The 15995-nt window shown below is 39.6% G+C and overlaps 1 protein-coding gene across 2 annotated transcripts in view; it reads right to left on the bottom strand.

The window, feature by feature from the left end:
- The window catches only part of LOC145997076 (uncharacterized), a 112630-nt gene that overhangs the window by 3431 nt on the left and 93204 nt on the right, over nt 1-15995 (bottom strand). For both annotated transcript variants that reach the window (XM_083133693.1, XM_083133692.1), the window contains exon 4: nt 4733-4942. In XM_083133693.1, coding sequence (XP_082989819.1) covers nt 4733-4942 — 210 coding nt within the window. The remainder of the gene's footprint in view (nt 1-4732; nt 4943-15995) is intronic.

The raw sequence follows: 15995 nt of genomic DNA on the forward strand, positions 1-15995 counted from the left end.
TGATAAACGGCATGGGGGGCGGCAGAGCTTGTTTGGTCTAGGGGTGGCAAAGAGGTAAATCCGGTCCTGTCCTAGGCAGTTCTCCACACCAAACCGTGATATGTCTGATGTCAGTTATTATCATTTGCCAGTAAGTGTTACACTCAAACAACATGCCAAATGTAAGACATCAGTGTAAATTTGCTGACTGATAAAGTGAACCATCAGAAAACCACACATAAAAACGTGAAATGTTATTTCGTAAAATTGTATTTTTGTAGTTAGATTCATGGACAGGAGTCTGTAACTTTGCTGTGCGGCAAATCCTCGGATTCCATTTCCGGGATGTAACTTTTCTGACAGAGAGACTCTGGGGTTCAACAAGCTTCAAATATATGGGTACATTGGAGCAACCCTGAGGGTAAAGGTGATCGGAGCGCGGTGCTGATCTCATTCAGTATAACCGAGATCGGCAATGTGCATTCATGGCTTGGTGCGACGGAAAGGAGATACCATTTGTCTTTGTACATGGAACTCGCCTATGTCCGTTGTCAATATGACATTTTTGTTTGCACGTGGAACTATCAGATTTCATTTTGATGTCAATATATATCCGTGCTGATATAGTCCTACGTACATCGGTATATCCATTAATCGATAATTTTACTGATCTGATATTTCTGTGAGATTCAGTGCAAAAGACTTCCATTTTTATACCTTTTCAATGAATATAAAGGCATAATTCATACACTCTTACTTTGTAAGTTAAGTGTATAAACACAGTTTCCTTTTCAAAGACAAAACCTGTTGCAGTCACCCTGTTACTCGCATTAATTTCAGAGTAGTTTTTACAGGTTCTTCAAAACGATGTAATTTTATATCTGATTACGCAGCGAATGCACAAGGTCCAACCATTACATACACATTCGTACAAAACAGATTCTACTTTCCCAACTGAATTAAACATGCTGAAATTCAAAGTACGTTTTAAATTTCGTTTTCAGAAGTAAAATTTTTCCCCTCTCAGAGTTTGTGGAGACGGATTCTAAAGTTCTGTGGTTTCCGGCAGGCGTACAGTTTTGACCGCACGTCCTGTGCCCGGCCGAAGCTCCTGTCGTTACCAGATACTCCGTCTTGGAAGACAGCATAACGAAGATTGACGCCCCATTTGTTAAGCTGGGAATTAAATTAGAGGACGGTGCCCGGGTCCTTTTCCTTTATCCACGCAGTCTTCGAGTTGCGTATAAAGTTGCCAAAGTTCTGCGCGTAATTTGAAAGGTTCAGTGCTTCGAGCTTGTTACTGCCTGGGTACTAATCAGATGGCTAGGAGAAGTAATCTCAAGGCACTGCTGGACATGATGGCTCTATAATATTACTTAAACGTTTCTAAGTTGGAAGAATATTATCGATATTGGGAATTTTAGTTAGCTTTACGTGCTTAGAAATCGCCCTAGTGTTTCCAGGAGAATCCTCGCGTGGATTGCTTGTGCTTTTGGCCGATTTTTTTGTAATAGAGAAAGGCTTACTTGTGGAGCCACAGACACTGAACTATTACACAGGTTTAGAAATCACCCTAGTTCTCAGGAGAATTTTCTTGTGGCTTGCTTGTGCTGTTGCCTCAATACTTGTAATAGAAAAAGGCTTACTTTTGAATCCACAGCCACTGAACTATTACACAGGTTTAGAAATCACCCTAGTTCTCAGGAGAATTTTCTTGTGACTTGCTTGTGCTGTTGCCTCAATACTTGTAATAGAAAAAGGCTTACTTGTGAATCCACAGCCACTGAACTATTTCACAGGTTTAGAAATCACCCTAGTTCTCAGGAGAATTTTCTTGTGGCTTGCTTTTGCTGTTGCCTCAATACTTGTCATAGAAAAAGGCTTACTTGTGAATCCACAGACACTGAACTATTACACAGGTTTAGAAATCACCCTAGTTCTCAGGAGAATTTTCTTGTGGCTTGCTTGTGCTGTTGCCTCAATACTTGTAATAGAAAAAGGCTTACTTGTGAATCCACAGACACTGAACTATTACACAGGTTTAGAAATCACCCTAGTTCTCAGGAGAATTTTCTTGTGGCTTGCTTGTGCTGTTGCCTCAATACTTGTAATAGAAAAAGGCTTACTTTTGAATCCACAGCCACTGAACTATTACACAGGTTTAGAAATCACCCTAGTTCTCAGGAGAATTTTCTTGTGGCTTGATTGTGCTGTTGCCTCAATACTTGTAATAGAAAAAGGCTTACTTGTGAATCCACAGACACTGAACTATTACACAGGTTTAGAAATCACCCTAGTTCTCAGGAGAATTTTCTTGTGGCTTGCTTGTGCTGTTGCCTCAATACTTGTAATAGAAAAAGGCTTACTTGTGAATCCACAGCCACTGAACTATTTCACAGGTTTAGAAATCACCCTAGTTCTCAGGAGAATTTTCTTGTGGCTTGCTTGTGCTGTTGCCTCAATACTTGTAATAGAAAAAGGCTTACTTGTGAATCCACAGACACTGAACTATTACACAGGTTTAGAAATCACCCTAGTTCTCAGGAGAATTTTCTTGTGGCTTGCTTGTGCTGTTGCCTCAATACTTGTAATAGAAAAAGGCTTACTTTTGAATCCACAGCCACTGAACTATTACACAGGTTTAGAAATCACCCTAGTTCTCAGGAGAATTTTCTTGTGGCTTGCTTGTGCTGTTGCCTCAATACTTGTAATAGAAAAAGGCTTACTTGTGAATCCACAGACACTGAACTATTACACAGGTTTAGAAATCACCCTAGTTCTCAGGAGAATTTTCTTGTGGCTTGCTTGTGCTGTTGCCTCAATACTTGTAATAGAAAAAGGCTTACTTTTGAATCCACAGCCACTGAACTATTACACAGGTTTAGAAATCACCCTAGTTCTCAGGAGAATTTTCTTGTGGCTTGCTTGTGCTGTTGCCTCAATACTTGTAATAGAAAAAGGCTTACTTGTGAATCCACAGCCACTGAACTATTTCACAGGTTTAGAAATCACCCTAGTTCGCAGGAGAATTTTCTTGTGGCTTGCTTGTGCTGTTGCCTCAATACTTGTCATAGAAAAAGGCTTTCTTGTGAATCCACAGCCACTGAACTATTACACAGGTTTAGAAATCACCCTAGTTCTCAGGAGAATTTTCTTGTGGCTTGCTTGTGCTGTTGCCTCAATACTTGTAATAGAAAAAGGCTTACTTGTGAATCCACAGCCACTGAACTATTACACAGGTTTAAAAATCACCCTAGTTCTCAGGAGAATTTTCTTGTGGCTTGCTTGTGATGTTGCCTCAATACTTGTAATAGAAAAAGGCTTACTTGTTAATCCACAGCCACTGAACTATTACACAGGTTTAGAAATCACCCTAGTTCTCAGGAGAATTTTCTTGTGGCTTGCTTGTGCTGTTGCCTCAATACTTGTAATAGAAAAAGGCTTACTTGTGAATCCACAGCCACTGAACTATTACACAGGTTTAGAAATGAGCCTAGTTCTCAGGAGAATTTTCTTGTGGCTTGATTGTGCATACTTGTAATAGGAAAAGGCTTACTTGTGAATCCACAGCCACTGAACTATTACACAGGTTTAGAAATCACCCTAGTTCTCAGGAGAATTTTCTTGTGGCTTGATTGTGCTGTTGCCTCAATACTTGTAATAGAAAAAGGCTTACTTGTGAATCCACAGCCACTGAACTATTACACAGGTTTAGAAATCACCCTAGTTCTCAGGAGAATTTTCTTGTGGCTTGCTTGTGCTGTTGCCTCAATACTTGTAATAGAAAAAGGCTTACTTGTGAATCCACAGCCACTGAACTATTACACAGGTTTAAAAATCACCCTAGTTCTCAGGAGAATTTTCTTGTGGCTTGCTTGTGATGTTGCCTCAATACTTGTAATAGAAAAAGGCTTACTTGTTAATCCACAGACACTGAACTATTACACAGGTTTAGAAATCACCCTAGTTCTCAGGAGAATTTTCTTGTGGCTTGATTGTGCATACTTGTAATAGGAAAAGGCTTACTTGTGAATCCACAGCCACTGAACTATTACACAGGTTTAGAAATCACCCTAGTTCTCAGGAGAATTTTCTTGTGGCTTGCTTGTGCTGTTGCCTCAATACTTGTCATAGAAAAAGGCTTACTTTTGAATCCACAGCCACTGAACTATTACACTTGTTTCGAAATCACCCTAGAGGTTTCAGCAGAATTTCGTATGGATGTTTGGACTCTGTAATAGAAAAAGGTTCATTCGTGGAGGAAAAACTGCTGAACAATGATGTGCGTTTGGAGATCACCCTATATTTTTCAGGGGGAAATTGGTACGAATTTCTCATGCTATTGCCTGAATTCTTATACAAAAAGGGTTACTTGTGGAACCACAGCCACTGGACTATTACACATGTTTAGAAATCACCCAAGAGTTCTCAAACCTAGAAACTTAAATGACCCAAGGTGAATAGTTAAGAATGAAAAATGAAGTGAATAAAAAATAAGGTAAAATATAATGAAATAAATAAGTTTAAGGGAATTGGAGTGAATATGATACTGAGATGATTAAAAATAATGCTATAAAAGTAGAAACGAATTTAAAATTAATAAACTAAAACAGATTACATAGAAAATGAAACCACCGAAATAAATAGAAATTGAAATAAACAATTAATGAATTAAGTAAAACTTAAGTTACTAAATAATTTAGGAAAAAAGTTAGTTTGAATGAAGGAGTGGCACAGCATATATGTTACTAACCTGACGAGAGATGCGTAGGGGACGAAAGGGGGTCCAAGCCCCCACTCCCATGCTGCTCTGCGGCAAATGCGAGGACGTGGGGGAAGTGAGCGTTGTGAAGAGCGGCGGTGCAGTGCGAGAGCCCACTGTTGAGGTACGGCGGGTAACCATGCGCCCTGAAAGCCCCCCAGTGGGGGTCGCCGGCCCCCATTCCTAGGTGATGTGCAATACCTGAAAGCAAGAGATTACATGCTAAGTTTCTGAACAAAATACGAGACAGGAAATACTACAGAATAAATGTTGAGTGAGAAAGAAAGAATTAAGGATGACAGGATAAGTTTCTAACACGTCTCTGAATTCGAGACCGAGATTCAGTGTCCAACACTCTCTATCTTGTTTGATATGATATAGCTACATAAAAAGTAAAACAAATTTATTTTACTATGTGACTTCTTCAAACATAGCAAACTATAGGGTCTCCCCGATGGTGTAATGATAACGTCGTCACCTTGCAATCAAGGAGTCCCGGGTTCGATACCCGGTGGAGGTACATTGCACAGTGGTTCGGATCCCAATTTAAACTGTAGGTCCAGTCCCGATTAGGCTATCTGTGCGTAAGCAATAATTTAATTCAAACACAGCAAACGGATAGATAAGTCATAGATTTTGTCGGAATGGTTAGCACAGCCTACTACGATGCGTGGGGTCCCAAGTTCGAATCCCGGCATGGGGCTTCATTGTGAGTGTCCATCAATTTCATCGTATCATTACTCATCTTCATCTTCGCGATTAGTCAAAAGTGGCAGAAAAGCTAAGTAAAATGCACCAAATTAATCAATCATGTATTTTGATTATAATTAAAAAGTGAATCACTCAATTACTGGCAATTGTGAGTCTGGGCTAAGTGGTTGTAAATACGTTCAGGATGAAAGTGTCCTTTTAGAAAGAAGGAAAAAAAAATAATATATTGAATGGAAAATACAGAGTTATTCAAAATGATTGTCGACGTTTCTGTTTTTTTTTCTGATCAGGTCTTGAAAATTTGGCATTTGTAATCGCATCAATTGATGGAGACACTAAAAGTTTTCGTTCGTAATAGAGTGTGTCCTTTACTTTCGCATGTGGCCGCTAGGAGGCAGGTTTTACAAGATTCATGAACTGTTCAGAAAGAAACATATTGAAACTACAATAATTTTCAATAACCCTGTAAATTGCTTTCACTGCATTTTCTCTGCTCCATATTTACCAATTGTCATACAGTCGATACGAGAAGACCCGTCAGTCCTTGTGAAAGTGTTTTTATCCAGGATGAACAGGGTCCATACCAGAGCCCCTGAATTATACGCAACCTTGCCATACAGCGTAGAAGTATATGGTTGCATACCCGTCAGGACACTCAATTTTAAAATAACGCCCAGGAAGGTAGCAACGGCGAGAGGTTCCTCCAGAAGCAACCTACGCACGGATGTATGCAAATAAGCAGCGGAACCAATCACAAAGCATCGTCAATTAGCCTTTGAGATCGCTCAATTAGCCGAGAAAGAAGCACCGGTGACAAGCGGGGAGGACGAATGGCTTCCAGGGCGCCCAGAAACCTTTCCCAGCCAACCAATTGACGAAGTAATTAAGGAAAAGGAGGGATTCAGAAAACAAGATCTTCAGTCTATTTCCTCTGAGGGATTTCTCTGTGCATTCTTCTCTCCCTTATCTTCTTTTTCTTTCGCCGTTATTTAGCAGCACCTGTCTTTCTCCACCCCCTCGTACCCTCCCTCATCCCCCCCAAACCATCCTCGTCAGTAGAGACAAATTTAATTACCCCTTGCACGTCTGCAACCATGCTTCTCTTTTCGCTGTTCCTTGTCTCCTTTCGTATTTTCTCGCTTGCTTGCACAGCTCCTGCCCTCTTCAATATTCTCTTACGCCTGCTTCTTCTCCCCCTGGTGAGCATGATGGAAAGGTCAGAAAAATCGGCGATATTTTAATTACAGCCAAACAGCAGGGTTCCCCGGCTTGACTGGAAGCAGGGTTGCCATAAGTATTGACATTATTGTGCACTTATGATTTTTTTGGTTCGTATGCTCATGTGCTGAGAAAGGTATTCTCTGAATGTTAGTTTGCCTTCCCGATGGCGTAGTGGTAACGTAATCCCAGGTTCGATACCAAATGGAAGTGCACAGTGGTTTGGATCCCACTTTAAACTGTAGGTCCAGTCTGTCTCTTACAGTAGGCAAGTAATGTGTTAATATATTATCCTATCCAATATAATTTGGTTTATTTGACTTCGCTTTTCTGCTTCTTTTGGCTAATCGCGACGATGAAGATGAGTGATATGATGAAATTGATGAAGGGACACTCGCACAGAACAATCATGCCCAGACTCAAAATCAGGAACCCCTGTCGTCGTGGCGCGCTGCGGTAACCACTACTCCACAGAGGTCAGATACAAAAAGTAATTCACTAACAATTACTTAGCTGAGCATGCTGCTGAGTTGTGAAAGTAACTTTGGATTAATGTTGAAAAAACATGTATTGTTGGAATTATACCTATTATTTTAAATATTAAACCTAAAATATGTTTAGCCTTTCAGGTGAAAGTACAGTTGACAAGGGAAAGCCACCTGCTAGAATGTTCCAGAACAACTTTCTAATAGTCTGGAGGGGAGTAATGTTTGTGTATATATATCGTCGTGTTTTGTACCTTGTTACATTTGTACTTGGTGCAGAGTCTGAAGAAGAGCTTGCTAGAAGGTTGAAACGTTACGTTTAGTTTATATTTTACAATAAAATAAATTACTGCCTTGGTCAGCATATTGAGTTTTTCATATCATGGAAACAAGGCTTAGGCAAATGGTGTTATACTTTTGACATGGTGAAGATTGACCAAAAATCAATTTCCTTGCGTGTTCCTTCCGTCTTCCAAATCCACAATCATTCAAAGCGTACCCTTTCTAACTGGGAAAGACAATCTGTTTTTATTTTCATGCATGAACTGGACAAATTAAAATCCTACCCCCTCTGCGATGGGATTTCTTTATTGTTTTTTTCCTCATAGAAACGACAGTCTTCTCTCGCGGTCATCGTCATGGAATTGCGTGATCATTCGTTTCAATCATCAGGCGATCCGTCTCTCACGAACTGTCTTCTTCCATTTTTCTAGAATTTTTGCCTCCCAAGAGCTTGCACGTCAACACACAACACGTAAAGTCGTGTTTACTGACTTTTCCATCCCCTTGCGCGACGTGTTTTCCTTCCCTGGTGATTGTCAAATGTTTGGGATGCGTTGACCAATCAGGAAAGTTACTTCCGAAAAGAAGCTGAGCAGCAAAAAAGTAACTGAATTCATAAAAAGTGACTTACTTTAATAAAAATGTAACTCAGTTCCAGTTATTTATTTTAAAAATGTAGAACAGTAACTGTTACTTCAAAAAGTAAATCAGCCACACTAACTTAGTCGAAACAAGTAACTCTGTAACAGTGAGTTAGTTCAAAAAGAAATTCATTTGTAGTTGTTGAGAAGAGTAACTCAACTGCAGTTACTTACTTGAAAACGTAACTCAGTTAAAACTGCTTACTTGTAAAAATAACGCAATTGTAAATAATAATTATGTTACACTTATTTAGTTGGAAAAGTAACTCGCCTCAATTGCTTAGGGTAAAAAGAGCATGAGAGTAGCAACCTACAAATACTTACTTGAACAAGTAACCCTCGTTACAAATACTTCCTAGTTGATTGAATGTGGTTTCGATATTTAGCAGTACTTTTCTGTTACTTTGGCCAATCGGGACCATGGGGATGAGTGATATGATGAAAGGACACTCATAAATAACATCCACATACAGAAAACTAAAATGCATCATATCGATTGATTCACCAGAATACATCGATTGATGCACTAAAGTGTGTTTTATGGCTTCTTCAAAGAATCAGATTCACATTTGATGCATTTTTGTTTGTATGTCGTGAAAGAAACACCAAAGTGCATAATTTGATTCAAGTGAGGATTTCTTTCAGTCGAGATGCACTTCAATGCATCAGTTGATGTTCCTTCATGCACCTTCCTGCATTTTTTTGGATGATGTACTTAAACGTTTGGTCTCACCTACAGAGTTCGTGTAGCTTGGACGAAACGTTAAAGTGCATCATAAAATAGATGCATTCTGGTGCATCAAAATGCATCAAAACGCGTCAACTGATGCATTGAAGTGCATTTCGACTGAAAGAAATCCTCACTCGAATCAAATGATGCACTTTGGTGTTTCTTTCACGACATACAAAAATAATGCACCCAAATGCATCAAATGTGAATTTGATTTTTTGAAGAAGCCATAAAACACACTTTAGTGCATCAATCGATGCATTCTGGTGCATCAATGGATATGATGCATTTAGTTCTTTGAGTGCATGCCCAGGCTCGAACAGGGAACCCCTGGCGTCATAGTGCTAACCACTCCGCCACGGAGGGTCAGACTCAAGAAGTAACTCGGTTACTTCGGATCACTTAGTTGAAAAAGCTTTTCCATTTTGCTTTTTTGTCATTTTTCTGCTGCTTTTAGCTAATCGCGACGATGATGATGAAACGGTAATTGCCTGCAATCAAAAAAGGGATTGGACTTGGCGCTGAAACAATGGATATTGAGAGTCAACAATAAAATGAACTCAGTTGTGCAGTAGATGATTCGTTGAGAAAAGTAAAAAACGATCGAGAAGTTACTTTCCGTCGGCCGATCTACGTGCTGCGACGCCAGGGGCCCCGGGTTCAAATCCCGGGTTCTTTGTGACTGTCCCTTCATCAAGTTCATTATACAATCACTCATCTTTATCGTCTCGATTAGCCAAAAGTGGCTATGTCTATCGATACTAAGTTTTATCTTTGTAACCCTTGTGGTTTCAGAGACTCCGATAGTCTTAGACAGACACGACGTTAGCATTGTGCTACTTTTTACAGCTTTTGCTAATTTGTTAAAAGTAGCTTGTAGCAGGCACGTATTTAGAAATATAGGGTAAAGGAGGGGAAGTTCGCCACCAAAATGCTTTTCATTTTTTTCCCTTCTAAACGAATTGGGGGAGAGGACAAAATTTATACGATACAAAAAGTAGTCATTGTGGATTATGAGGAATATAACATAAATACTGTGTTACTTATACTTATGACGTAATATTAAAAATACTAAAATGAGAAAAAGTGGCGAAATTCCCGCCACATGCTGGGAAATTCGCCATATAACTTATTTATCATTTTATCGTCAGTTTAAGTGTATGAAATAGCAAGTTGTTGCCAATAACTCAGACAACAAATTGTAAAAGACCTACAAATGACAATACAAAACTGCTTAAAAAGATACAATACAAACATGTTTAAGAAACATAAATGTTCAAATGCATGTGAACGAGTTGTGTGTGAAAGGATCGCCTGTAAGAAGGGAAATTCGACACATTTTCTGTTTCTCTGGCGAATTTACCAGCAAATGCATAGTCGAAAGAAATCAACTTATGTTTACTTCTACATGCACGCTTTCCAAAGCAAATCTTTTCACGAAATTCTTAATAATAATTAAATGGAAGGAAAATAATTCTTATCTGCCACGAAATGACAATTTCCAACGTAGTATTGAAATTCGGCACTTTTCTTTGTCTTCTGTGTAGACTCGACTGCGCATTCCAAACTGTACTGCTTGCTTGCTAGTTCGCTCATCACACTGTCGTTTCAGTGGAAACAAGGCACATGTTACTTGATTTTCTACAGGCATCAGTAATGTTTCCAACCTATAGTTTCTATCTACGATTACAAAAACACAAGTACGGCGAAATTCCCTTCTTTTACCCTATTTCGGGGAGGGGGGGAAGTACGAAAGAAATTACTAATAATAATGTTAAATTTAAATAGTTATAATGATATGAAATTAATTAAAGTAGTGTTAATTAAATATTCAAATTAATTAATATTATATTTTTATTAAAATAGCACGTATTCATTATCTAGTTTGCTTGTAGTTAAGGTCTGCAAAATGTGCGAAAGAAAACTGCCCAGGCGAAGTAATTTAATGTCAAATAGATAAGGAATTTAATATTTATTGAATATCAAAAACGAATGTTAGGTATAAGTAGTAATGTATCTTGCATAAATCTTCTTTGGTACTGTCTTCCAAAGCTGTATGATTCCAATATAATCCTTGCCTTCGAATAAGTTTGGCGGAAATGAATAACGCTCGAAAAAGTAGCAAAGTAACTGTATTTTAACAGTAATTTAGAAATGCTGAAAGTAACGGCATTACTACTCCTCTGCATCGCGTATAACCTGACCCATCTACAGAGTGAAGAAAGAGGCTCACCTTTTCCTGGGTCTCCTTCCACCCTCTCCAGCTCCCCTTTTGAAGTGTGTCCTTTTCGAGGGCGCATTTTTAAGTTTCGCGAAATGTCGCGGAAGGAGATATTTGGGTTGTGCTAAACGTCACAGTCTTGCTGTTGAAGGGAAAGATCGTTGTCTAATTAGATTTAAAGGGTAACAGGCGACAAACGTAACCTTTTCTGTAAGCCATCCTTCCTTCTTTCCCTCGCTACAGGCAGTGTTGGTAACCTCAGACATATCCTGCCTGCACCGTTCTAGATTGTGTATTTGTATTGGATTAGAATAGGTGTTTTTGAAGTGTGAATTCCTATATGCATCAACAGGGGTTGCTGTATGGATAAACATAGTGACAAAGAGTAGGTGGGGTTTGGTGTATGGATGAACATGGTAACAAAAAGTACGTGGGGGTGGTTGTATGGATCAATAAGGTGACAAAAAGTAGGTGGGAGTTGCTGTATGGATGAACATGGTGACAAAAAGTACGTGCGGGTGGTTGTATGGATCAATAAGGTGACAAAAAGTAGGTGGGGGTTGCAGTATGGATGAACATGGTGACAAAAAATATGTGGGGGGTTGTTGTATGGATCAATAAGGTGAAAAAAAGTAGGTGGGGGTTGCTGTATGGATGAACATGGTGACAAAAAGTACGTGGGGGTGGTTGTATGGATCCATAAGGTGACAAAAAGTAGGTGGGGGTTGCTGTATGGATGAACATGTTAACAAAAAGTATGTGGGGGTTGTTGTATGGATCAATAAGGTGACAAAAAGTAGGTGGGGGTTGCTGTATGGATGAACATGGTGACAAAAAGTATGTGGGGGGTTGTTGTATGGATCAATAAGGTGACAAAAAGTAGGTGGGGGTTGCAGTATGGATGAACATGTTAACAAAAAATATGTGGGGGGTTGTATGGATGAACATCGTAACAAAAAGTATGTGGGGGTTGTTGTATGAATCAATAAGGCGACAAAAAGTAGGTGGGGGTTGCTGTATGGATGAACATGGTGACAAAAAGTATGTGGGGGTTGTATGGATCAATAAGGTGACAAAAAGTAGGTGGGGGTTGCTGTATGGATGAACATGGTGACAAAAAGTATGTGGGGGGTTGTTGTATGGATCAATAAGGTGACAAAAAGTAGGTAGGGGTTGCTGTATGGATGAACATGGTGACAAAAAGTATGTGGGGGGTTGTTGTATGGATCAATAAGGTGACAAAAAGTAGGTGGGGGTTGCTGTATGGATGAACATGGTGACAAAAAGTATGTGGGGGGTTGTTGTATGGATCAATAAGGTGACAAAAAGTAGGTGGGGGTTGCTGTATGGATGAACATGGTGACAAAAAGTATGTGGGGGGTTGTTGTATGGATCAATAAGGTGACAAAAAGTAGGTGGGGGTTGCTGTATGGATGAACATGGTGACAAAAAGTATGTGGGGGGTTGTTGTATGGATCAATAAGGTGACAAAAAGTATGTGGGGGTTGCTGTATGGATGAACATGGTGACAAAAAGTATGTGGGGGGTTGTTGTATGGATCAATAAGGTGACATAAAGTAGGTGGGGGTTGCTGTATGGATGAACATGTTAACAAAAAGTATGTGGGGGTTGTTGTATGGATCAATAAGGTGACAAAAAGTAGGTGGGGGTTGCTGTATGGATGAACATGGTGACAAAAAGTATGTGGGGGGTTGTTGTATGGATCAATAAGGCGACAAAAAGTAGGTGGGGGTTGCTGTATGGATGAACATGGTGACAAAAAGTATGTTGGGGGTTGTTGTATGGATCAATAAGGTGACAAAAAGTAGGTGGGGGTTGCTGTATGGATGAACATGGTGACAAAAAGTATGTGGGGGGTTGTTGTATGGATTAATAAGGTGACAAAAAGTAGGTGGGGGTTGCTGTATGGATGAACATGTTAGCAAAAATATGTGGGGGGTTGTATGGATGAACATCGTAACAAAAAGTATGTGGGGGGTTGTTGTATGAATCAATAAGGCGACAAAAAGTAGATGGGGGTTGCTGTATGGATGAACATGGTGACAAAAAGTATGTGGGGGGTTGTTGTATGGATCAATAAGGTGACAAAAAGTAGGTGGGGGTTGCTGTATGGATGAACATGGTGACAAAAAGTATGTGGGTGGTTGTTGTATGGATCAATAAGGTGACAAAAAGTAGGTGGGGGTTGCTGTATGGATGAACATGGTGACAAAAAGTATGTGGGGGGTTGTTGTATGGATCAATAAGGTGACAAAAAGTAGGTGGGGGTTGCTGTATGGATGAACATGGTGACAAAAAGTATGTTGGGGGTTGTTGTATGGATCAATAAGGTGACAAAAAGTAGGTGGGGGTTGCTGTATGGATGAACATGGTGACAAAAAGTATGTGGGGGGTTGTTGAATGGATCAATAAGGTGACAAAAAGTAGGTGGGGGTTGCTGTATGGATGAACATGTTAACAAAAAATATGTGGGGGGTTGTATGGATGAACATCGTAACAAAAAGTATGTGGGGGGTTGTTGTATGAATCAATAAGGCGACAAAAAGTAGGTGGGGGTTGCTGTATGGATGAACATGGTGACAAAAAGTATGTGGGTGGTTGTTGTATGGATCAATAAGGTGACAAAAAGTAGGTGGGGGTTGCTGTATGGATGAACATGGTGACAAAAAGTATGTGGGGGGTTGTTGTATGGATCAATAAGGTGACAAAAAGTAGGTGGGGGTTGCTGTATGGATGAACATGGTGACAAAAAGTATGTGGGGGGTTGTTGTATGGATCAATAAGGTGACAAAAAGTAGGTGGGGGTTGCTGTATGGATGAACATGGTGACAAAAAGTATGTGAGGGGTTGTTGTATGGATCAATAAGGTGACAAAAAGTAGGTGGGGGTTGCTGTATGGATGAACATGGTGACAAAAAGTATGTTGGGGGTTGTTGTATGGATCAATAAGGTGACAAAAAGTAGGTGGGGGTTGCTGTATGGATGAACATGGTGACAAAAAGTATGTTGGGGGTTGTTGTATGGATCAATAAGGTGACAAAAAGTAGGTGGGGGTTGCTGTATGGATAAACATGGTGACAAAAAGCCTGGTAGAGGTTGCTATATGGATTAACATGGCGATTTCTTGAAAATTAGTTTGAAACTTAGTTTTCAATAACGAGTGTCACGCATTCAATAAAATGTAGACATAAATGTCTTGATAACATGTTAGATATAGCCTAATCGAATTGATTCTAACGTTGTAGCAAGAGTGCATTTTCTTTATCCATCCTTTTCTTAGTACCTTTGATTTACTATGAGTCTACCGCTACCATGTTTTCCTTTCCTCAGCTTCTCCATACTATCATCACTAATTTATTCCATTCATTAATTCTCACCAGCCTCCCTCTCAATACCTTGCTCATTGTCCAGATATAATGCAAGAAAATTCGTAACTTCCTTATTTGTTTCCTCTCCTCTCGGTCCATCCCTTCTATTAATCATCTCATTATCCTTTCTCTCAATTTTAGATTCATTTATATCCCTAATGCATTTTCATAAATGATTCTTTTCCAAAAAAATATGAAAAAACAACCTATGATTATGCTTGTAAATATATTTTTCACATGTAAAGAATCTTCCATACATGGGGCTTTATAACAAATGTTTGAATCACCCGAGGCTATTCTTAAACAAGTTTGGATAATAAGAGAAAGAGAAGACGGTGAGAGTGGTCAGGACGTTCCAGACACATGTGAATCCCCGATGGTTTAGTGGTAGTAGCGTCGTTGCCTTGTACTCAAGGGGTCCCGGATATAATACGCGGTGGAGGCACAAAGTGGTTCGGATCCCACTTTAAACTGTAGGTCCAGCCTATCTGTGCACAATTGCACAATGTGCATTTAAAACAAAAATTCAAACTTGCGGATTCCTGAAAAAAATTCTAGCCACATGCGAGTTCCTGAATAGAAGGTCTATAGGCAATTGCAGGTTCCTGAAAAGAAGTTCTAGGCACTTGACTGTTTCTGAAAAGAAGTTCTAGGCACTTGACTGTTTCTCAAAAGAAGTTCTAGGCACTTGACTGTTTCTGAAAAGAAGTTCTAGGCACTTGACTGTTTCTGAAAAGAAGTTCTAGCCACTTGACTGTTTCTGAAAAGAAGTTCTAGGCACTTGAGTGTTTCTGAAAAGAGGTTCTAGGCACTTGACTGTTTCTGAAAAGAAGTTGTAAACATGTGCAGATTCGTGTAATTTTTGGCCATTTTGTAAATCAGTTACGTGTGGCTTTCTCGAATGAAATCTAAGTCTTAGTTTTAGATCGTGTGGAATCCTGAAAGGGTTAGACAAGGCTTATGTGGAATTTCGGACAAACTTATGGATTCAAGAAATGCAACTTTCTTAATTCTTGAAAAGTCGCATCAAGCACCAATTGAATATTTCATTAGTCATATGTATTGTTCCACACTTGTAACAGTTCTTGAAAATAATCTTTACACAAGTGAAAAAGTTTCAAAGACCAAAGCAGATATGGGGTTTTCGAGATGAAGATTTTTAGTGACCTCAATGAAATATTGTCTTGCAAGTTCAATACCGTCCTTTGGTGAACAGCCCGACGATTTCCCCCCTAAAGAATTCTGGTAGGGACTGTGCCAGATTATGTAAATTGAATATTTCGTCACGTCCTTATCGGTCACTAAGTTCTATCTCATCATTTCTTTTTTCGTTCCTACCGCCCTTCTTTTGTCTTATCGGCCCTTCAGTCTTCCTATCTCCTCTTTTTTCCGCAGTTTTTTTCTCTACCCTTGAGCTCTCCGATTTCGTAATAACGATGAACGAAGAGATGGGAGGCGGGGGAGAAAGGCTTAGATTACAGCCGGGCAGAACCAAAAACTAAGACTTGGCTTCACTGGAAACAGATGAGAAGCGTTGGGGGGGGGGGGATGCTGAGGGCAAATTCGGGAATAAATGG

This window comes from Lepisma saccharinum, chromosome 13 (genome assembly GCF_977018435.1).
Source record: "Lepisma saccharinum chromosome 13, izLepSacc3.1, whole genome shotgun sequence".
Lineage (NCBI taxonomy): Eukaryota > Metazoa > Arthropoda > Insecta > Zygentoma > Lepismatidae > Lepisma > Lepisma saccharinum.